The following is a 25,000-nucleotide window of genomic DNA, read 5'->3' as shown; positions in this document are numbered from 1 at the left end:
GGAATATTTAGATTTATTTTTTTCATACTTCAAATATAGATTATCTCAAAACTTACCAGTTTTGTGTTGTGACTAATTATATTATTATTGGTTATTAGTAGCAATATTTTAGGTCTTTTTTTTCCTTCTTTTTCCTAAAGTTTTTACTGGGTTTTTTTCCAGCAATATGTTGCGGGCCTACAAAACTTGAGCTGCTGTCCATGAGTTAGTGGCCCCCCTGACCGCATAGCAGTCCACTTTGTCACCTATAACACAAAACCGACACTAAGTTTTGTCTTTAAAATATCCTTGTTCATCATATCTTTTTTTTTTTTAAGAAAACAAAATATTAAAATGGCGTCTGCAGACGCTCGTTATGTGGCCCTCAGTGACAAAAGTATGGACACCCCAGGATTAAAGATTGTGGCCTTGGACGAGCAAGGTGTGGTTGCCATGGTAACATATCCTTTTTGTTTAATCAATGTGTTCTTTCAAGACATGAGGCAGCACAGCATCTATCCCGACTGCGACATCAAGTTCACCGGTCATGTGACGTGGGTGGGGAACACCTCCATCGAAGCCAAGATGCACGTGGCGCAGGTAGGCCCGCCTCCAAGTCGCCTTGATTGACGGGTCCAACTCCGACTGTAGAGTCCCCTTTGGTGTCATTAGGAAGTGAACTTTCTGTGAAAGTGGTACACGGTAGAACAAGTTTTGGGACACAGATCTGATTGGTAATTGGATGAGGGGTCGGCGTGGCGCTGTTGGGAGAGTGGCTGTGCCAGCAACCTGAGGGTTCCTGGTTCAATCCCCACCTTCTACCATCCTTGTCACGTCCGTTGTGTCCTTGAGCAAGACACTTCACCCTTGCTCCTGATGGGTCCTGGTTAGCGCTGTGCACGGCAGCTCCCGCCATCAGTGTGTGAATGTGTGTGTGAATGTGGAAATAGTGTCAAAGCGCTTTGAGTTCCTTAAAAAGGTAGAAAAGCGCTATACAAGTAGAACCCATTTACCATTCACCATGAGTTTGGTGTGGAAGAATGACAGCGCTAGCTAGTGGATTTGGGAAGTTCTCATTATCTTGTCAAAAGTCTTCCCGGTAGAGTGGAAGTAGCTGCTCACTCCCTGCGTCCCAATACTTTTGTTCGTATACTGTTGAACCCCAATTTATAAACTTAAGTGGTTCTTGCACAAGGTCATGTCATTTGAAAAGTTTCTATAAGAACTGAGCAATGTAAGTAGGGCTGGGCGATATATCGATATACTCTATATGGGGCGGTATAGCTCGGTTGGTAGTGCGGCCGTGCCAGCAACTTGAGGGTTGCAGGTTCGATCCCCGCTTCCGCCATCTTAGTCCCTGCCGTTGTGTCCTTGGGCAAGACACTTTACCCACCTGCTCCCAGTGCCACCCACACTGGTTGAAATGTAAAAATTAGATATTGGGTTTCACTATGTAAAGCGCTTTGAGTCACTAGAGAAAAAGCGCTATATAAATATAATTCACTTCATATCGTGGGTTTGTCTCTGTGCGATACAGAAAATGACTATATCCTGATATATGCAATCTCACGCAGTTGCTTTTTAGCTGCGAGCATTACACTGCATGCGTTTCCCACTCTTTCTTGTCCCTCCTTCTCACAGAGACTCAAACAAGCGCACCTTCTTACATACGTCACGTGTCCAACGTCACACGCTCCCGCAGAGCAGAGAGGTAGCGACATGGTAACGTTAGCTGTGATGCTAACGGTGAAGTGCGGGGGGTAATACGACAGAGAGAAAGTGTGAATCTGGTAAGAAATGGAGGAAGAATTAATTAACAAGAAAAACAGCACTGAGTCCATCATCCGGCGGTGGTTTGGCTTCAAGCGGGAAGATGTTGAACATTTATGCGGCAAAAGCGTTGCTACAAAAAGTAGCATCATTTGTAAAGTCACCCGATAGAAAATGAGGAGTGCTTGAAACTCTGCTTATCAACATCTCCGGCCGGTGCCACACCAACAAAATGCAGAAACAACTATTTCCACATCAACACCGTATGAAAAAAAAGTCAACAACAGAAGGAGATACATTGTGTACTGTGACATGGCCCAAAAATATCGAGATATTAATAAAAGGCCATATCGCCCAGCCCTAAATGTAAGTGTGAATATGACAAAAGTCCGTATTTTAGTGAACATGTTACTGAATACTGACGGAGATAGATATCTACATATATCCATATTTAAGAGTTATTTCTTTCTATAGTCATATTTGAAAACAGCTAGTGTTTTTCCATTTGTTCTCTTTCTGTTTGTCCGCAAGTAAACTGTGTGTGTTAACCTTGAAGCTTTGGAATGTAGGAAGTTGGAGTACTCCCTAAATATCTTATCTTTAGTTGAACAATGAACCTGTATGTCCCATTTGGAGAGGTTGGGGGCTGTCTGCGGATTCAAGAAGTAGTCTCTTCCGTTTGAGTGTCAGATCAACTAGGCGACGTGAATTGAATGTGTTGTTTTTAGGTTGGTCTCTCCAAAGCTTTGGAATAAATTGCAAAATACTTATTTTGTTCTGGGTGATCATTTAAACTCAGTGTATGTGTCATCGAAAGAACTTGGATTGACCAGTAACTTAAATTCCCTTGGAGGAACATCTGGTCCAAACGCAACAATACCAAATAAAAATTACAAGGAAGTGAATCAATTGTCTTTTTATAAACAAGCCAAAACAATAACGGCAAGCTAAACTGTGCCGTATGCACTGCTCTGCCAACGCGCGCGCACACACAAAAGTCCCTTTTGGTGCCCTCACAAGCGACCAGAAATCACAAAAATCCTTATCTTTACCATATTGATACATTAACAAACACCTGAAAAAGTAAAATCCACTTACATTAAAGAAGGTGCTTAAGAGAAAGAAGCAAACAGAGGCGGAGAAGGAAAGAGGCGAGGGGGGTAGGGAGGCACCGCTAAATGAGAGTAAGCTCTTAGACTTAGACTTCCTTTTATTGTCATTCAAATTTGAACTTTACAGTACAGATAAGAACAAAAAAAGTGTTGCATTAGCTCATGGTAGTGCAGGACAAAAGAGCAATCAGGTGCAGATACAAATAAAAGGATTACTGTACAAATAAATATATAGCACTTTCGCATATGCATCCACATGTATGGATGGATGTTATATTGTCTTTATATTCCAGCCAGTTAGCCCATTTTTGTGGGGAATTGAGGGGATTTTTATGATGCGTTCAAGAGTCTTACGGCCTGAGGGAAGAAGCTGTTACATAACCTGGAGGTTCTGCTACGGAGGCTGCGGAACTTCTTTCTAGAGTCCAGCAGCGATAAACAGTCCTTGGTGGGGGTGGGAGGAGTCTCTGCAGATTTTCTGAGCCCTGGTCAGGCAGCGGCTTTTTGTGATATCCCGGATAGGAGGAAGAGGAATCCTGATGATCTTTTCCGCTGTCCTCACTACTCCATGCAGAGACTTAAGTCTGCTTTGGCACCTTTTTCCGGAAAAGTCTGGTTTAATCACAGCTAAAACTGGCTGTGTTTACGCCTCGCAAATAGTCTCCTTCTGTCTCATGTATGGGACTCAAATTGAGTTGGAAAAAAAGAAAAACTGGACAAGAGGAGAAAAAAAAAAGAAAAGGCACACATGCTGATGTGCTGAGAAGTAACGCTTCCTCAAAAATGCTGCGCCCTGCTTTAAAATAAAATTTGAATTAAAATGAATGACTGAGTGTTCATACTAGGGCGGGGCGATATGGCCTTTTTTTATTATCTCGATATTTTTAGGCCATGTCACGATAAACGATATTTATCTCCATATTTTGCCTTAGCCTTGAATGAACACTTGATGCATATAATCACAGCAGTATGATGATTCTATGTGTCTACATTAAAACATTCTTCTTCATACTGCATTAATATATGCTCCTTTTAAACTTTCATGCAGAGAGGGAAACCACAACTAAAAGTTTATTTATTAAACAGTTATTAAGCAGTGGCACGAACATTCATGTCATTTCCAAAACAGAAAGTGCAAGATTGTCAGAGACATTTTAAAACAAGCTATAAGTGCACTTTTGTGCATGATGTCACTAAGATGGACATATCAAAACAACACTATGAACTCACCAACCAACACTTTCTGGTATCACAGCCTTCCTGTTCGAAAAAAGGTCCTCACGCCTCGTATCAACCTCACATTTAGACGCGTACTGCCAGCTCGCAGAAAATGACAGCTGGGATAGGCATCGAATTCGGTACTTTTATAGGTACCGACCAAAGAACTACCGGGTACCGATTTCACACAAAAAAAAATCAACCGGTACTATATTTCGATACAGTCATGTCTGGTCACCAACTAGCACAGAATAATTTCCACGCTGACAAAGCAAGAGGAAGGCGCCCAAAAGTACAATATGGCTTTACATCTTAAAAATGCGCTAGCTTGATGCTAATTTACACTGGATTTACCATAGACATGCTAAAGATTAGCATCAGCAATGGCGATAGATTTGTAATGGAACGCTACAATCAAACAGATGGTGTGTAATAAGTACAATACTTAAAAGTTTAAACTTTAAAATTAATAAATCAACCAAGCATGGAATTAATGACAAAATATTGACGCTGAGATCATTATCCATGCGTTTGTTACGTCTCGCCTCGATTACTGTAACGTATTATTTTCGGGTCTCCCCATGTCTAGCATTAAAAGATTACAGTTGGTGCAAAATGCGGCTGCTAGACTTTTGACAAGAACAAGAAAGTTTGATCACATTACACCTGTACTGGCTCACCTGCACTGGCTTCCTGTGCACTTAAGATGTGACTTTAAGGTTTTACTACTTACGTATAAAATACTACACGGTCTAGCTCCATCCTATCTTGCCGATTGTATTGTACCATATGTCCCGGCAAGAAATCTGCGTTCAAAGGACTCCGGCTTATTAGTGATTCCCAAAGCCCAAAAAAAGTCTGCGGGCTATAGAGCTTTTTCATTTCGGGCTCCAGTACTCTGGAATGCCCTCCCGGTAACAGTTCGAGATGCCACCTCAGTAGAAGCATTTAAGTCTCACCTTAAAACTCATTTGTATACTCTAGCCTTTAAATAGACTCCCTTTTTAGACCAGTTGATCTGCCGTTTCTTTTCTTTTTCTTCTATGTCCCACTCTCCCTTGTGGAGGGGGTCCGGTCCAATCCGGTGGCCATGTACTGCTTGCCTGTGTATCGGCTGGGGACATCTCTGCGCTGCTGATCCGCTTCCACTTGGGATGGTTTCCTGCTGGCTCCGCTGTGAACGGGACTCTCGCTGCTGTGTTGGATCCGCTTTGGACTGGACTCTCGCGACTGTGTTGGATCCATTGTGGATTGAACTTTCACAGTATCATGTTAGACCCGCTCGACATCCATTGCTTTCCTCCTCTCCAAGGTTCTCATAGTCATCATTGTCACCGACGTCCCACTGGGTGTGAGTTTTCCTTGCCCTTATGTGGGCCTACCGAGAATGTCGTAGTGATTTGTGCAGCCCTTTGAGACACTAGTGATTTAGGGCTATATAAGTAAACATTGATTGATTGATATTATCGCATGAATCCTGTATCAACACAGATTAATCACCCAGTTTGGTTGTGATACGACAGAGATATTCAAGTTAAGTGTTTTAGGAGCCTAATTTGCAGAAAGTTAAGGACCAGGCAGCCAGACTTATTTAATGTATATTCCGGAAGAACCAACGTCTTCTTCTTGGGGCGGTATAGCTCGGTTGGTAGAGTGGCCGTGCCATTAACTTGAGGGTTCCAAATTCGATCCCCGCTTCCGCCATCCGAGTCAGTGCCATTGTGTCCTTGGGCAAGACACTTTACCCACCTGCTCCCAGTGCCACTCACACTGGTTCAAATGTAACTTAGATATTGGGTTTCACTATGTAAAAGCGCTTTGAGTCACTAGAGAAAAGCGCTATATAATTCACTTCACTAAATTAAAGTGCACTTTTTGTACAGAACGCCACTACAATAGTTTAAAACAAATTAAGTGCACTTTTGTGCATGATGTCACACACGATATTTCAATAACTGTCAAATAAAAACGAGCTGCATAATATGAAATCAAATAGTGTATGTCCTTTGTTCTGTGGTAGGTTCTTGCGGACGTATCTTCTTCTGTTGTTGACTATTTTTTTCAAACGCTGTTGATGTGGAAATGGTTGCCTCGGCATTTTGTGGGTGTGGCACCGAACGGAGATGTTGACATGCGGAGTTTCAAACACTCTTCATTCTGTCGCGGGTGACTTTTCAAATGATGCTACATATTAGCAGTAATGCTACTTTTTGTAGCAACACTTTTGCCGCATAAATGTTGAACATATTCCCACTTGAAGCCAGACGATGCGCTGTTTTTCTTGGGAATTCATTCTTCCTTCATATGTTACCAGATTCGCACCTTCTTTCTCTCGTATTACCACTCGCACCACAGCTAATGTTACCCATGCCGCTACCTCTCTGCTCCGCGAGGGCGTGTACGTATGTGACGTATGTAAGAAGGCGCACTTGTTTTATGTCTCTGTGAGAAGGAGAGACAAGAAAGAGTGAGAAACGCCTATAATGTAATGCCCGCAGCCAAAGGTATACACGATATAGTCATTTTCTATATCGCACAGAGTCAAATCCGCGATATATCGAGTATATTGATGTATCGCCCAGCCCGAGTTCTTAGGCTCATTCGAAAAGTTTGTACAACAAAAAGTTTGCAAATAGAGGGGTTGGTCAATCAAGGTTCCACTGTAGTATAAATTCAAGTGGCGAAATTCAAGTAGTGTTTTTTGTTTGTTCCAGTATCGAGACGGAGCTTATTCTCCAGTGTTGGATGCAACTTTTGTCATGGTGGCTCGAGATCCCGAGAACAAGAGGTTAGGGATATAATGTGTTTTCAGGAGGAAGGGAAGCGAAAAAAGGCTGACCTTTGCGTACTTTCACTTCCTTCCAGAGCGGCCTTTGTCAATCCACTGAAACCGGAGGGTCCCGAAGAAGAGGAACTCTTCAAGCAGGGAGAAGGTAAGGAAGGACACGACTCGCCGAGGACAAAAGTCTCTGAGATCACGTGCTGTGTTGCACAGCGAACAAGACCCGCCGCGTGGAGCTGAGCACCGCGTCCCTCCTGAAGGTGGCGCCGACCGCCGAGGAGAGGAAAATAGTCCACGGCCTATTCCTCAACACGCTGGACACCAAGTAAGAACATACTAGAAGGATTGTACGGTATACCGGTATTAGCGATACGAATGAATCATATTCGGTACTATACCGCCTCTAAAAAGTGCCACTAATGTCTGTCCGCAGTGTTGTAACTAAAAACCCTGTTTCCATATGAGTTGGGAAATTGTGTTAGATGTAAATATAAACAGAATACAATGATTTGCAAATCCTTTTCAACCCATATTCAGTTGAATATGCTACAAAGACAACATATTTGATGTTCAAACTGATAATCATTAACTTTAGAATTTGATGCCAGCAACACGTGACAAAGAAGTTGGGAAAGGTGACAATAAATACTGATAAAGTTGAGGAATGCTCATCAAACACTTATTTGGAACATCCCACAGGTGTGCAGGCTAATTGGGAACAGGTGGGTGCCATGATTGGGTATAAAAACAGCTTCCCAAAAAAGGCTCAGTCTTTCACAAGAAAGGATGGGGCGAGGTACACCCCTTTGTCCACAACTGCGTGAGCAAATAGTCAAACAGTTTAAGAACAACGTTTCTCAAAGTGCAATTGCAAGAAATTTAGGGATTTCAACATCTACGGTCCATAATATCATCAAAAGGTTGAGAGAATCTGGAGAAATCACTCCATGTAAGCGGCATGGCCAGAAACCAAAATCGAATGACCGTGACCTTCGATCCCTCAGACGGCAATGTATCAAAAACCAACATCAATCTCTAAAGGATATCACCACACTTCAAAAAACCACTGTCACTAAATTCAGTTCGTCGCTACATCTGTAAGTGCAAGGTAAAGCTCTACTAAGCAAAGCGAAAGCCATTTATCAACAACATCCAGAAACGCCGCCTGCTTCTTTGGGCCCAAAGTCATCTAAGATTGACTGATGCAAAGTGGAAAAGTGTTCTGTGGTCTGACGAGTCCACATTTCAAATTGTTTTTGGAAATATTCGACATCGTGTCATCCGTAAAGGCACCATTAATGCTGAAAGGTACATCCAGGTTTTGGAACAACATATCCTGCCATCTAGGCGCCGTCTTTTTCATGGACGCCCCTGCTTATTTCAGCAAGACAATGCCAAGCCACAATCAGCACGTGTTACAACAGCGTGGCTTCGTAAATAAAGAGTGCGGGTACTTTCCTGGCCCGCCTGCAGTCCAGACCTGTCTCCCATCGAAAAAGTGTGGCGCATTATGAAGCGTAAAATACGACAGCGGAGACCCCGGACTGTTGAACGACTGAAGCTCTACATAAAACAAGAATGGGAAAGAATTCCACTTTCAAAGCTTCAACAATTAGTTTCCTCAGTTCCCAAACGTTTATTGAGTGTTGTTAAAACAAAAGGTGATGTAACACAGTGGTGAACATGCCCTTTCCCAACTACTTTGGCACATCTTGCAGCCATGAAATTCTAAGTTAATTATTATTAGCAAAAAAAAATAAAGTTTATGAGTTTGAACATCAAATATGTTTTCTTTGTAGCATATTCAACTGAATATGGGTTGAAAATGATTTGCAAATTATTGTATTCCGTTTATATTTACATCTAACGCAATTTCCCAACTCATATGGAAACGGGGTTTGTACTTCAATATCACTAATCCTTTTCTCCATGGAGTTAAATCAAATATGTTTTTTAGAGAGCTGTGATAGGAGGTTTGGCAGCTATACATGCTTCACATCACACTGCAGTGTGGCGGAAATCATGATAGTGGATAAGTAAGCTCTTGCCTGTAGTTGACAAAGTCAAGACAAGATTTCATTTAGGCAAAGTTCTCAACCTTGAACACACTGATCACATTTGAATGAAGTGCATACTTAATCAACAGGTCACACTAAGGGTGGCCATATGAACAACGCCAACACTGTCATAAACATGTGCCATATGATGGAACCACACTAAACAACAATGACAAACACATTGTGGGAGAATATTTGCAACGCAACACAACATAAACACCACAGAACCACCTCCCAATTTCCCTGCGGCATTCCAACTCTTCCAGTTCGCTACAATATAGACAAATGCCGTTGGTGGATCTACACCTAACATCCGCTGTAATGATAGGAGCGTATCTGGTCGATACTACTATTATTACATCGATATTTTTTAGCATCACAAAATCTTCTTTCGTGTTCTTTTTATTTATATTATGTTGGTAAACTTAGTAAATACGTCCCTGGACACATGGGGACTTTGAATATGACCATTGTATGATCCTGTAACTACTTGGTATCGGATCTGTACCCAAATCTGTGGCATCATCCAAAACTAATGTAAAGTGTCAAACAACAGAAGAAAAAGTGATTATTACTTTTTAACAGAAGTGTAGATAGAACATGTTGAAAGAGAAAAAAAGCAGCTATTAACAGTAAATGAACAAGTAGATTAATCATTCATTTTCTACCACTTGTCCTTAATAAATTTGACCAAATAATAGGTAGATAAATGACACAATATGTTAGTGCTTATGTCAGCAGCGAAATTAGGAGCCTTTGTTTGTTTACTTACTAATAAAAGACAAGTTGTCTACTATGTTCACTATTTTATCTAACCTCTTAAGACCCAAGCTGTTTGTTTACATGCTTTTTTATTTCTCTTTGCTATTTGGGCTCCCATCCATCCATTTCCTACCGCTGGTGCCTATCTCAGCTACAATTGGGCGGAAGGTGGGGTACACCATGGACAAGTCGCCACCTCATCACAGGGCCAACACAGATAGACAGACAACATTCACACTCACATTCACACACTTGGGCCCATTTAGTTTTGCCAATCAACCTATCCCCAGGTGCATGTTTTTGGAGGTGGGAGGAAGCCGGAGTACCCGGAGGGAACCCACGCAGTCACGGGGAGAACATGCAAACTCCACACAGAAAGATCCCGAGTCCGGGATTGAACTCAGGACTACTCAGGAGCTTCGTATTGTCAGGCAGACGCACTAACCCCTCTTCCACCGTGCTGCGCTATTTGGACTTATTGGACCCCAATTAGAAAAATAACTAAAAATAATTTTTTCATAGGATGTACTTAGTCCATAAGTACACAAACGTGTACTTTATTTGTAGTGACATGCTAATTTTTATTTTTACACTTTTTTTCCCCCCAAATTCCATTGTATGTTATACTCTTCTGACACCACCAGATAGCAGTATAAGTGTCCACATAAGTGGCCATAAGACCCCAATTCAGTAGTGTACACAATTTAGGAAATAAGAGCTAAAAGGTGCTGTCCACGCATGTGGCCACTAAGCCTTTAGAGCAGGGGTCACCAAACTACGGCCCACCGCCCAAAATCCGGCCTGCGGGAAGTACCAAGTTTAAAACAAATACAAACAATTATATTTGATAATGTTTTCAAATCTGTCCTTTTCTAATTCATTTTCAACCGCTTGTTACTCTGTGTCTCCTAGCCGCTCAGCCAAATCATGTTTTCTAAAAATTAATTTTTCCATCGATGGAGTGCGCACTTGAGGTCATGTTTTCAGTCAATTAAGTCAATTAGTGCGCTAGAGATATGTATGTATGTATGTGTATTTTTCCATCCATCCATTTTCTACCGCTTATTCCCTTTTGGGGTTGCGGGGGGCGCTGGCGCCTATCTCAGCTACATATATATATATATATATATATATATATTTATATATATATAGGGCTTCACGGTGGCAGAGGGGTTAGTAGGTCTGCCTCACAATACGAAGTTCCTGCAGTCCTTGGTTCAAATCCAGGCTCGGGATCTTTCTGTGTGGAGTTTGCATGTTCTCCCCGTGACTACGTGGGTTCCCTCCGGGTACTCCGGCTTCCTCCCACTTCCAATGACATGCACCTGGGGATAGGTTGATTGGCAACACTAAATTGGCCGTAGTGTGTGAATGTGAGTGTGAATGTTGTCTGTCTATCTGTGTTGGCCCTGCGATGAGGTGGCGACTTGTCCAGGGTGTACCCTGCCTTCCGCCCGATTGTAGCTGAGATAGGCGCCAGCGCCCCCCGCGACCCTGAAAGGGAATAAGCGGTAGAAAATGGATGGATGGGATGAATATTTATATATAGCCCGGCCCCCGCCTAAATTATTTTAACCCAATGCGGCCCCCGAGTCAATAAATTTGGGGACCACTGCTTTAGAGGTTATGGACTAAATTGCAGTAAGAAACATATCTTTAATGTACCCTAAGATTTTTTGTTAAAATAAAACCAATAATTACATTTTTGTGATCCCCTTTATTTAGAAAAGTACCAAAATATTTTGGTACCGGTGCCAAAATATTGGCATCAAGACAACACTACATGCTGGTGTTGAAGTCCACCTCTTGGATTATCCATTCTCTTCCTGTGTTTCCTTTCAGGACGGTCAGCTTCCGTAGCCGAGTGTTGCCTCCCAGCTCCGTGTGGATGGAAGACGGCAAGCTGAAAGGCTTGGAGATCTGCCACCCTCAGGTGAAGCCAACAACCCTCACTCACGCCAGCGTCTTCGTCCATTTACCTTCCGTCTGCTTCCGCTGTCCCAGGAGAGGAACATCTTCAACAGGATCTTTGGAGGCTTCCTCATGAGGAAGGCCTACGAGCTGGGTTGGGCCAACGCCTCCTCCTTTGGGTGAGCATAGGAAAACACTCTAAGTATTTATTTTCTTAACAAGCGTCTGCCGTAGAGGGTGTCGACCCAGTCTGGTTGCCGTCGACGACATCCTCTTCCAGAAGCCTGTGGAGATCGGTTCCTTGCTGCTGCTGTCGTCACAGGTCAGGAAGTAGCAACCAGACCTTTAAACAATACCATCTGCTGTACGCAAATACGGTGAATTTATTCAACTTCAATATTTTAAAAAGTTTGTTCAATCATCTTATTGACAAAATATTGATATGGAGATCCCTCTTCATGATCTTTAATTTTAGGCAAGACTCCACCGATCAATCTGACCTGACCTGATTTAAGGTATTAGCATGTTAAATAAATCTAAATTAATTTTAGATAAAGCTATTTCATTTGAGATAATATTTTTTTAGACTTGATTCCAATGTAAATTCAAAATAAGATAAATATTTAAAAATGTATGTTAATCTACCGTATTTCCTTGAATTGCCGCCGGGGCGCTAATTATTTTAAAACCTCTTCTCACTCTTGCGCTTACCAAAGGCATGCGGTAAAGGTAAGCATGCGCTAATTATTTTAAAACCTCTTGTCACTCTGGCACTTACCAAAGGCATGCAGTAAAACATTGAGTGTGATGTAAGGATACCATTATGAAAAGCACATTTAATAAAAAAAACTTTATTATGGTCTTACCGTTACTTATAAATGAAGTCCATGCCAGCTCCTTCTGATCAAAAGCATCGATAACTGATCTCTTTATCCCACCGCTGCCACCATGAAGTGTTATTGTATAAATAATACACTGGGTATTTAGGACTGGAACATGCATTATTTCAGCCCAGTTGTTTACATAGCTAGCATAGGAGTGTTACATCCTAAAAGGTCTGTCGTGCACTCATTGTCACTTCTTCTGCAGCCGAGTACTTGCAAGAAGGATCACTAGCGCCCTCTACCACCAGGAGGCGGGAGTCATTTAATGACTCATATTTGACACATGCAGCTACGGTATATTAATAAAACATAGCTGCTTACTGTTCTTTTTAACATACGGTTATTCAATAGCTTGGACCTTAAATCCTACTGAATAGCTCTTAATCTTCTTCCCTTTATGCGATTTCAAATTACCGGTATTGAAATCAGCCTCCTCTATTTTGAAAAGGATGACAGGGGAAGTGTCACGAGTTTGACCAGGCGGTAATACTAAGCATGCGCTAATTATTTTGGGAAGCGAGTTCGACCCGGCAGTAATTCAAGGCAGGCGCATACTATATGGCCGGCGCCAAATCATGGAAATACGGTATATACATGTAGATTAATTTCAAATAAAGCTAATTTATCTAAAATGTTTGAAAATTATATCAGTTTGTAATGCAAAAAAATTATTGAAGATAAAGTCAAATAAAGCTATTTCAAAATAAATTCAAATAGATTTACAGATATATTCTTAACAGTTTTAAATAATTATATTTTGAAATTATTGATATCCTCAGATGTTTTGCAGTCTAAGTAAACTGAAATGAACTAATGGTAGCTAAAGCTATATTTAGATTTTTTGTGTTTTAAAATGTCTTTCAATCAAGATGATTTTAGAATAATTTTAAACAAAGCTCCTTTTAAATGATTAGTATTTTATAAAACATTTACATTTTAAGTTTATTTAAAGCCAAACTAATTTTAAATAAATCTATTTTGGATCAATATTATTTGAAAAAAACATATTTAAATTTAAATGCATTAGAAAACATTTTAAATAAAGCTGTTTTGTAATTGTTGGTATACTCAGATGTACAGTATTTCAATGTAAGTAATTTTAGATAAAGCTTTACCTTAAAAGGTGTTGTTTTGAAATATATCCCAATCAAATTTTTTAGAATAGTTGTAAAGCTTAAAAATAATTAGTATTTTATAATGTATGTGAATTTAAATAAAACAAATCTCTTAAATCTATTTTGAATCGTTATTTTGTGTAGGCATTTTAATCAAAATACGTTTTAACAAATTTTAAATACATCTGTTATTAAATGATTAGTATTTTTTAGTAATGATAATGAATAAATATATTTAAAATGTATCTAAATAAAATGGTGTGGTAAGCTTCGTGAAGATCAGCCGCTGCGGTGAGAGAAGAGTAACCGTGACGACCACGTTGATGGTTTCAGGTGTGCTACACGGAGGGCAAGCACATCCAGGTGAGAGTTCACAGCGAGGTCTTCGACCCGCTCACACGGCAGCACAACACCACCAATGTCTTCCACTTCACCTTCGTGTCGGACCGCGACGTTCCCAGCATCATCCCTCAGACGTACGGAGGTAAGCCCTTACACACACACACACACACACACACACGTTCTTGTATTTTTTACCTTCTTGAGAATGTTTATATTCATTGTTTGCTTCAAGTTATTACAGTATGTCTCTATAGAAATATTTATTTTTTTATTGGGGCGCATTTCAATTTCTTACACACACTTGTTATTACATATGTTGGCCAGAGGGGGAGCAAATAAAATTTTTACACACACATGTTATGTCATACGTTGGCCAGAAGGGGAGCACATCAAATTTTTCACACACTTGTTATTTCATATGTTGGCCAGAGGGGGAGCAAAGCAAATTTTTACACACACTTGTTATTTCATATGTTGGCCAGAGGGGGGAGCACATCAAATTTTTACACACTTGTTATTTCATATGTTGGCCAGAGGGGGAGCAAATCAAATTTTTACACACACTTGTTATTTCATATGTTGGCCAGAGGGGGGAGCACATCAAATTTTTACACACACTTGTTATTTCATATGTTGGCCAGAGGGGGGAGCACTTTAATTTCTTACACACACTTGTTATTATTATTTATATTTATATTATTGTTATTTTTCTATTTTCCTGAGGGAACTCTCCTGAAGGAATCAATAAAGTACTATCTATGTCGTAGTGGTTTGTGCAGCCCTTTGAGACACTAGTGATTTAGGGCTATATAAGTAAACATTGATTGATCGATCGATCTATCGATCTATCTATCTATCTATCTATCTATCTATCTATCTATCTATCTATCTATCTATCTATCTATCTATCTATCTATCTATGTATCCATCTATCTATCCATCTATCTATCTATCTATCTATCTATCTATCTATCTATCTATCTATCTATCTATCTATCTATCTAATCTAATCTAATCTAATCAAATCTAATCTAATCTAATCTAATCTAATCTATTACATTACATTACATTACATTACATTTGTTGGCCAGAGGGGGAACACTTCAAATTTTTACACACACTTGTTATTTCATATGTTGGCCAGAGGGGGAGCACTTCAATATTTTGCACATACTTTTTATTTCATATGGGGGAGCACTTCAATTTCTTACACAGGCTTGTTATTATTATTATTTAAATTTATATTATTGTTATTATTTTATATTTTCCCGAGGGAACTTTCCTGAAGGAATCAATAAAGTACTATCTATCTTTCTATCTATCTATCTATCTATCTATCTATCTATCTATCTATCTATCTATCTATCTATCTATCCATCTATCTATCTATCTATCTATCTATCTATCTATCTATCTATCTATCTATCTATCTATCTATCTATCTATCTATCTATCTATCTATCTATCTATCTATCTATCTATCTATCTATCTATCTATCTATCTATCTATCTATCTATCTATCTATCTATCTATCTATCCATTTATCTATCACGTATGTTGGCCAGAGGGGGCGCACTTAAAAATGTACACACTTGTTATTTCATATGTTGGCCAGAGGGGGATCACATCAATTTTTTTACACACACTTGTTATTTCATATGTTGGCCAGAGGGGGAGCGCTTAACTTTTTTACACCTACTTGTTATTTCATATTTTGGCCAGAGGGGGAGCACATCAAATTTTTACACACACTTATTATTTCATATGTTGGCCAGAGGGGTAGCACTTCAACTTTTTTTTACATATGTGAAGTGAAGTGAATTATATTTATATAGTGCCTTTTCTCTAGTGACTCAAAGCGCTTTACACAGTGAAACCCAATATCTAAGTTACATTCAAACCAGTGTGGGTGGCACTGGGAGCAGGTGGGTAAAGTGTCTTGCCCAAGGACACAACGGCAGTGACTAGGATGGCGGAAGCGGGAATCGAACCTGCAACCCTCAAGTTGCTGGCACGGCCGCTCTACCAACCGAGCTAAACCGCCCCAACATATACTTGTTATTTCATATACTTGTTATTTCATATGTTGGCCAGAGGGGGAGCACTTAAAATTTTTTACACACTTCTTATTTCATGTGTTGGCCAGAGGGGGGAGCACATCAATTTTTTACACACACTTGTTATTACATATGTTGGCCAAAGGGGGAGCACTTCAATTTTTTACACACACTTGTTATTTCATATGTTGGCCAGAGGGGGAGCACATCAAATTTTTACACACACTTATTATTTCATATGTTGGCCAGAGGGGTAGCACATCAAATTTTTTTTTACATATACTTGTTATTTCATATGTTGGCCAGAGGGGGAGCACTTCAATTTCTTACACACACTTGTTATTATTATTTATATGTATATCAATCAATCAATCAATGTCTATTTATATAGCCCTAAATCACAAGTGTCTCATAGGGCTGCACAAACCACAACAACATCCTCGGTAGAGCCCACATAAGGGAACTCTCCTGAAGGAATCAATAAAGTACTATCTATCTATCGATCTATTGATGTACCTATCTACCTATCTGTCTATCTATCTATCTATCTATTATATATGTTGGCCATAGGGGGCGCACTTAAAAATGTACACACTTGTTATTTCACGTGTTGGCCAGAGGGGGAGCACATACATTTTTTACACACACTTGTTATTACATATGTTGGCCAAAGGGGGAGCACTTACATTTTTTACACACACTTGTTATTTCATATGTTGGCCAGAGGGGGATCACATCACATTTTTACACACACTTATTATTTCATATGTTGGCCAGAGGGGTAGCACTTCAACTTTTTTGTTACATATACTTGTTATTTCATATGTTGGCCAGAGGGGGAGGACTTCAATTTCTTACACACACTTGTTATTATTATTTATATGTATATCAATCAATCAATCAATGTCTATTTATATAGCCCTAAATCACAAGTGTCTCATAGGGCTGCACAAACCACAACATCATCCTCGGTAGAGCCCACATAAGGGAACTCTCCTGAAGGAATCAATAAAGTACTAATCTATCCATTCATCCATCCATCCATCCATCCATCCAATCTGTTGTCCAGAGGGGGCGCACTTAAAATTTTTTACACACTTGTTATTTCATATGTTGGCCAGAGGGGGAGCACTTTTAAAAGTCAAAGTTGAATTAAAGTACCAATGATTGTCACACACACACTAGGTGTGGTGAAATGTGTCCTCTGCATTTGACCCATCCCCTTGTTCACCCCCTGGAAGGTGAGGGGAGCAGTAGGCAGCAGTGGTGGCCCCGCCCGGGAATCATTTTTGGTGATTTAACTGACACACAGTCAATTTGAAAAATCCCTCCTTTTTGGTACCGTCCTCATTTTGATATATTTCACCACCAGGGGGTGCAAATGAGACATTCTCTATTAGATGCAATGTTTTTTCAATATTGGCTCCATGATTTATGTCCTCACTTGTTCACACCTCCTCATATGGAAGCTACTTTTCCTTATTGGTGTCTCTAGAATGGTAGAATTACAAGAACACACACTTGCACTGTTTGCGCCCCTCCTCCTGATTGTGTGTTTGTTCCGCAGAGTCCATGTTGTACCTGGACGGGAAGCGCCACTTCAACCAAACAGTGGAATAGTTACACTTTACTCCAAGCACACAAAAGTGTAGCCTTGTTTATTCTGGCTTCAGTGGGAACATGCGTTACATTTACGTTACTGATTTCCTTTTCTTTTCATTGTTTGGACACACGTGGTCAGTCTGCCTCTACTTCCTCTAAAGGACACCTGACTGACTGTATGCACTGCTTTTCATGTATATCATATATATATATATTTATATACTTCTTTTTGACTTTATGTTTCTTTCTTCACTCGGCTGCTTCTTTGGAGCAACTTTATGTTTGCCTGTAAGTTGTGTCCCATGCAAATAAATTGTATTTTTATTCGTTACAGGTTTGGTTCTTTGCACACACACACAATGTTGTATAAAAGACATCTCTTCAAAGTGCTCATTTTCGGCAGACAATCAGGAATCTTGAGCTGCTGCGGAATGTGGAACATTCCTGTTTTCCTGCTTTTGTGTGCGTGTGCATGAGGTCACGTGCCACTCAAACCTGTACACCTGTTTGGTTTCAGCAAGGCGGAGGCACAAACAACCTGGAAGTCAACAGTAAAGGACTAAACGAAGGGAGATTGCCGTTGTCTTCTTTAAGGTAGATATTTATATATTTTTTTAGCTATTATTAACAGGAAGTCACGGTGGCAGAGGGGTTAGTGCGTCTGCCTCACAATACGAAGGTCCTGCAGTCTTGGGTTCAATCCCAGGCTCGGGATCTTTCTGTGTGGAGTTTGCATGTTCTCCCCGTGAATGCGTGGGTTCCCTCCGGGTACTCCGGCTTCCTCCCACCTCCAAAGACATGCACCTGGGGATAGGTTGATTGGCAACACTAAATGGTCCCTAGTGTGTGAATGTTGTCTGTCTATCTGTGTTGGCCCTGAGATGAGGTGGCGACTTGTCCAGGGTGTACCCCGCCTTGCGCCCGATTGTAGCTGAGATAGGCGCCAGCGCCCCCCGCGACCCCAAAAGGGAATAAGCGGTAGAAAAAGGATGGTGTAACAGGAAGTCAATATCAACCAAACCCAACCCCCTCCACATCCCACCCACCCGGATTGTAAATAATGTAAATAATTTACTCTGATGATTAACTGTATTATGTTGATAGTATATATTTGTACCATGACTTGATTAACGTGGACCGCGACTTAAACAAATTGAAAAACTTATGGGGGTGTTACCATTTAGTGGTCAATTGTACGGAATATGTACTGTACTGTGCAATCTAATAATAAAAGTCTCAATCAATCAATCAATCAAAGGTGAGCGCTTTCAGTCATTCAGGTAGATCAGGGGTCACCAAGCTTTTTGAAACTAAGAGCTACTTCTTGGGTACTGATTAATGCAAAGGGCTACCAGTTTGATACACACTTAAATAAATTGCCAGAAATAGCAAATTTGCTCAATTTACCTTTAATAAATAAATCTATATATATAAAAAAAATGGGTATTTCTGTCTGTCATTCCGTCGTATATTTTTTTTCCTTTAACGGAAGGTTTTTTGTAGAGAATAAATGATTAAAAAAACACTTAAATTGAACGGTTTAAAAGAGGAGAAAACACGAAAAAAAAGAAAATTTAATTTTGAAACATAGTTTATCCTCAGTTTCGACTCTTTGAAATTCTAAATTCAACCGAAAAAAAATGGAGAAAAACTAGCTAATTCGAATCTTTTTGAAAAAATGATTTTTTTTTAAATTATGGAACGTCATTAGTCATTTTTCCTGATTAAGATTATTTTTTTAGAATTTTGATGACATGTTTTAAATAGGTTAAAATCCAATCCGCACTTTGTTAGAATATATAACCTGCGATGAGGTTGCGACTTGTCCAGGGTGTACCCCGCCTTCCGCCCGATTGTAGCTGAGATAGGCGCCAGCGCCCCCCGCGACCCCAAAAGGGAACAAGCGGTAGAAAATGGATGGATGGATGGATAACAAATTGGACCAAGCTATACTTCTAACAAAGACAAATCATTATTTCTTCTAGATTTTCCAGAACAAATTTTTTTTAAAGATATTCAAAAGACTTTGAAATCAGATTTACATTTGATTCTAAAGATTTTCTAGATTTGCCAGAATAATTTTCGAAAATTTTGATCATAATAAGTTTGAAGAAATATTTCACAAATATTCTTCGTCGAAAAAACAGAAGCTAAAATGAAGAATTAAATTAAAATGTATTTATTATTCTTTACGATTTAAAAAAAATAAATTTACTTGAATATTGATTTAAATTGTCAGGAAAGAAGAGGAAGGAATTTAAAAGGTAAAAAGGTATATTTGTTTAAAAATTCTAAAATAATTTGTAATGTTGTATTTTTTCTCTAAAATTGTCTTTCTGAAAGTTATAAGAAACAAAGTAAAAAAAATAAATGAATGTATTTAAACAAGTGAAGACCGAGTCTTTAAAATATTTTCTTGGATTTTCAGAGTCTATTTGAGTTTTGTCTCTCTTAGAATTAAAAATGTCGAGCAAAGTGAGACCAGCTTGCTAGTAAATAAATACAATTTAAAAAATAGAGGCAGCTCACTGGTAAGTGCTGCTATTTGAGCTATTTTTAGAACAGGCCAGCGGGCGACTCATCTGGTCCACGTTGATGACCCCTGAGGTAGATTATTGTTAAACTCGTAAAAAAAACCTACTTCCTGATATAGTTTGTGAGAAATTAAAACATGAACTTCCGTCCACGCGAATCGAGAAATGTGTTCAGTTCTTTGCCAGAAAAATATAAGAAATGTTAAGCGGGAGTGTCTGGTCAAGAAAGACTGAATAACAGCACGACTTCCGGTGATTTCACAATAAAACTCCGAGCCCGGCATGAAGGGACCTCGCGTCTGTTCTCTCCTCACGCCGTGCTTTTATTTTGACGTGACCGGAAAGGAACGTGAATCACCTCGGTGAGTGAGAGGCGGCGGTCCCTTCATTCTCCCACGCGTGTACACACACACACACACACACACCAGCAGCTGTGTGTCATCTGGAGGAGGTAAGACCCACGCTCTTTTAACCATTAGCGTTTTTTGTTTTTTTTTCAAACGTAGGTGGGGGGGACTTCGGTGAAGTTTACATCCGCGTGTGCGCGGAATACGCCAACTAGTGTCCACGAGGCAGCGTACACTCGTGTTTTTTGTTTTTTTTTACGATGCGGATGTCATTGGTCGTCTCGCGCCATCGTCGCTGCGACGGTCACGTGATCCCAACAAATGCTAACCAAGCTGAAGCCCGCGGGCTTTTTTGTGTACGCTTCATCCTGCACTTCCTCCTCCACTCGTCTTGTCTCAAAATTCCTTTCAGCAGGTATGTTTTTTTCCTACTTTGCGTGCCTTTTTAACTAGAGATGTCCGATAATGGCTTTTTTGTCAATATTCAGGTGGTGTGTATTGTAGTGTCCCAGAAGAGTTAGTGCTGCAAGGGTCCACGGCCATTTGTTCTGTTGTATTTTTGTTGCGCATACTTGCCAACCTTGAGACCTCCAATTTCGGGAGGTGGGGGTTGTGGGCGTAACTTTCAGTGAATTCTAGCTCTATATATATATATATTTTTTTTTTTATTATATATATATATATATATTACACATATATATATATATATATATATATATATATATATATAAATTAAATAAATACTTGAATTTCAGTGTTCATTTATTTACACATTTACTCACACATAACACTCATCTACTCATTGTTGAGTTAAGGGTTGAATGGTCCAGTCTTGTTTTTCTAACCATATGCATGTACAGTAGATGGCAGTATTTTCCAGTTTAAGAGTCTCAAAACATTGCTGTTTAAGACAAACGAACTGCTTTACGGTAGACGAAAACGGACTGCCTGGAAATTGGGACATGCTCTCCCTGAGAGAGCATGAGGAGGTTGAGTTGGGCGTATTTGGGGGAGGGAGGTAGCCGGGGGGTGTATTATGTAGCGTCCCGGAAGAGTTAGTGCTGCAAGGGGTTCCGGGTTTTTGTTCTGTTGTGTTTATGTTGTGTTACGGTGCGGATGTTCTGCCGAAATGTGTTTGTCATTCTTGTTTGGTGTGGGTTCACAGTGTGGCGTATATTTGTAACAGTGTTAAAGTTGAGCGTCCAAAATCCGGCCCGCGGGATGTCTCAAGTTTTTATTTTCATTTGTCCGACCGCTTCTATGTCAATTATACTGTTTATTTTCTGCTGGATCTACTCTCTCTTTTATGCTGCAGCGGTTAGAAGTACTATAATATAGTACAATCAGGGGTGTCCGACTCATTTTAGCTCATAGGCCGCCGGGAGGGAAATCTGTGCACACACGGGCCGGATTATTGATATCATGGCATTAAAACAAAAAAATAAAGACAATTTCAGATTTTTGTTTTGTTTTACTTTGGCCCAAAATAGAACAAATATTACAATAAAAGTAGAGATGTCCGATAATGGCTTTTTTGCCGATATTCCAATATTGTCCAACTCTTGATTACCAATACTGATATCAACCGATACCGATATATACAGTCGTGGAATGAACACATTATTATGCCTAATGTTGTTGTGATGCCCCGCTGGATGCATTGTAACAATGTAACAAGGTTTTCCCCAAATAAACCAACTCAAGTCATGGTGTGGGTTCACAGTGTGGCGCATATTTGTAACAGTGTTAAAGTTGTTTACACGGCCACCCTCAGGGTGACCTGTATGGCTGTTGACCAAGTATGCCTTGCATTCACTTGTGTGTGTGAAAAGCCGCAGATAATATGTGACTGGGCCGCCACACAGAGGCAGTGCCTTTAAGGCACTCCCCCAATATTGTTGTCTGAGTGGATATCGGGAGAAATTTGCGAGAATGGTTGCCCTGGGAGATATTTGGGAGGGGCACTGAAATTCCGGAGTTTCCCGGGAATATCAGGAGGGTTGGCAAGTATGACTCGCTATGTCCGTGTACAGCGGCGTTTTAAAAAGTCATACATTTTGCTTTTGAAACCGATACCGATAATTTCCGATATTACATTTTATTATCGGCCGATAATATCGGCAGTACGATATTATCGGACATCTCTATTTTCAACTCTTAAATACGCCTGTTTCCCGCTTTTTCTTTTGACTTCATTATACATAAAGGCTTGTAGTACACAGTTTCCTGCGTGAGTACGAGTCGCTGAGTAGATTGCATTTAAAATAGCACCCCTCTTCTCCATTAAATTAACCCTGTTCCCACATTTTGAATCATATAACTTAAAACAGGGGTGTCCAAAGTGCGGCCCGCAACTAATTGTTTACCGGCCCGCCACACATTCTGGAAATGCTATTTCAAAAATAAAAAAGAACACTTAAAAAAAAAGGGAAATGAGGTGACGAGAAAAAGTTGCAATGTTGACACAAAGCTGCCATGCAGGCTGTTTTTTTTTTTTTGTCTTTCTTTATTTTTCTTTTTGTGCCATTGCTCAAAAAAAAAAAAGACCAAAAAAATCCATGTTTTAATTCATTATTTTCAAGGCTCCAATTACTTCAAATATTTCACTTTAAAATGTTTTGTGTTGTAAATATTGCATAATCTGTGTGGTTGCCGTATAAAAACAACGTATTCTTTGACAAAAGAGCATAAAACAAACAAAATAATAGTTCAAATGTAAACTCGATAGATTTTGATCCTGTAACTTATCAATCAATCAATGTTTATTTATATAGCCCCAAATCACAAATGTCTCAAAGGACTGCACAAACCATTACGACTACGACATCCTCGGAAGAACCCACAAAGGGCAAGGAAAACTCACACCCAGTGGGCAGGGAGAATTCACACCCAGTGGGACGCCAGTGACAATGCTGACAATGTGAAACCTTGGAGAGGACCTCAAATGTGGGCAACCGCCCCCCTCTAGGGGACCGAAAGCAATGGATGTCGAGCGGGTCTAACATGATACTGTGAAAGTTCAATCCATAGTGGCTCCAACACAGCCACGAGAGTTCAGTTCAAAGCGGATCCAAGACAGCAGTGAGAGTCCCGTCCACAGGAAACCATCCCAAGCGGAGTCGGATCAGCAGCGTAGAGATGTCCCCAACCGATACACAGGCGAGCGGTCCATCCTGGGTCTCGACTCTGGACAGCCAGTACTTCATCCATGGTCATCGGACCGGACCCCCTCCACAAGGGAGGGGGGGACATAGGAGAAAAAGAAAAGAAGCGGCAGATCAACTGGTCTAAAAAGGAGGTCTATTTAAAGGCTAGAGTATACAAATAAGTTTTAAGGTGAGACTTAAATGCTTCTTCTGGGGTAGCATCTCGGACTGTTACCGGGAGGGCATTCCAGAGTACTGGAGCCCGAACGGAAAACGCTCTATAGCCCGCAGACTTTTTTTGGGGCTTTAGGAATCACTAATAAGCCGGAGTCTTTTGAACGCAGATTTCTTGCCGGGACATATGGTACAATACAATCGGCAAGATAGGATGGAGCTAGACGGGGTAGTATTTTATACGTAAGTAGTAAAACCTTAAAGTCACAGGAAGCCAGTGCAGGTGAGCCAGTACAGGCGTAATGTGATCAAACTTTCTTGTTCTTGTCAAAAGTCTAGCAGCCGCATTTTGTACCAACTGTAATCTTTTAATGCTAGACATGGGGAGACCCGAAAATAATACGTTACAGTAATCGAGACGAGGCGTAACAAACGCATGGATAATGATCTCGGCGTCTTTAGTGGACAAAATGGAGCGAATTTTAGCGATATTACGGAGATGAAAGAAGGCCGTTTTAGTAATGCTTTTTCAACACTTATGTGTTGAAAGTAAAATAAAAACCTAATAAAAATGGATCACTTTATGAGTGGGGCACCCTTTGATCCCAAATATATTTATTGGTATTTTATGTATCTTTTCACTGTGATTACTCAAAAAATATAAAGTAATTAAAATCAATGGTGTCCTGCATTATTGATCTTTTAGGACTTTAATTACTAAATACTGCATATTTTAGTTTTACTATAAAAAAAAAGAAGTAGTTTTTGACAGAAAAGCCATAAAACCTTTTTTTGTATTACTTTATATCAACTTGGAGTTGATAAAGAGATTTATTGTAAGCGTTAAATTAAAAAAAATGATAATAATTTGACTTATTTTTAATATTTTAATGACTGAGACCCCTTAAAGGTAAAATAAAAAAAAATGTATACATTTTGTTCTGGTTTGAAAATGACAAAATATCAGAATGGCCCCCGCACGCTTTCATTTGTCCGTGTGCGGCCCTCAGTGGAAAAAATTTGGACGCCCCTGACTTAAAAGAAACCATCCAGAAACAAAATATTTGCGTTAACTTTTTGCCACGCGGTCGTGATGCTAATGCTAGGTTTTTGATTGATTAATTGATTGATTGATTGAGACTTTTATTAGTAGATTGCACAGTACAGTACATATTCCGTACAATTGACCACTAAATGGTAACACCCC

At 39.9% G+C, this 25,000-nt stretch overlaps 2 protein-coding genes across 5 annotated transcripts in view; both read left to right on the top strand.

The window, feature by feature from the left end:
- The window catches only part of acot9.1 (acyl-CoA thioesterase 9, tandem duplicate 1), a 30,490-nt gene extending 12,567 nt beyond the window's left edge, over positions 1 to 17,923 (top strand). For both annotated transcript variants that reach the window (XM_061921408.1, XM_061921407.1), the window contains 9 exons: positions 476 to 579; positions 6,794 to 6,867; positions 6,945 to 7,012; positions 7,075 to 7,186; positions 11,523 to 11,613; positions 11,685 to 11,770; positions 11,826 to 11,913; positions 13,924 to 14,074; positions 17,558 to 17,923. In XM_061921408.1, coding sequence (XP_061777392.1) covers positions 476 to 579; positions 6,794 to 6,867; positions 6,945 to 7,012; positions 7,075 to 7,186; positions 11,523 to 11,613; positions 11,685 to 11,770; positions 11,826 to 11,913; positions 13,924 to 14,074; positions 17,558 to 17,610 — 827 coding nt within the window. In that variant the 3' untranslated portion in view covers positions 17,611 to 17,923. The remainder of the gene's footprint in view (positions 1 to 475; positions 580 to 6,793; positions 6,868 to 6,944; positions 7,013 to 7,074; positions 7,187 to 11,522; positions 11,614 to 11,684; positions 11,771 to 11,825; positions 11,914 to 13,923; positions 14,075 to 17,557) is intronic.
- A 121-nt stretch (positions 17,924 to 18,044) lies between these two features.
- Positions 18,045 to 25,000, top strand: part of LOC133569194 (phospholipase D1-like) — an 85,442-nt gene continuing 78,486 nt past the window's right edge. For 2 of the 3 annotated variants that reach the window (XM_061921406.1, XM_061921403.1), the window contains exon 1: positions 18,045 to 18,186. The gene's annotated coding sequence lies outside the window, so the exon portion shown is untranslated. Of the gene's footprint in view, positions 18,187 to 20,415; positions 20,578 to 25,000 lie in introns of those variants that run through there. The other variant, XM_061921404.1, reaches the window with a different exon arrangement.

The sequence above is a fragment of the Nerophis ophidion genome, linkage group LG15, assembly GCF_033978795.1.
Source record: "Nerophis ophidion isolate RoL-2023_Sa linkage group LG15, RoL_Noph_v1.0, whole genome shotgun sequence".
Classification (NCBI taxonomy): domain Eukaryota; kingdom Metazoa; phylum Chordata; class Actinopteri; order Syngnathiformes; family Syngnathidae; genus Nerophis; species Nerophis ophidion.
Note: the sequence above shows the minus strand (reverse complement) of the source record. Positions and strands in the feature narration are given on the sequence as shown.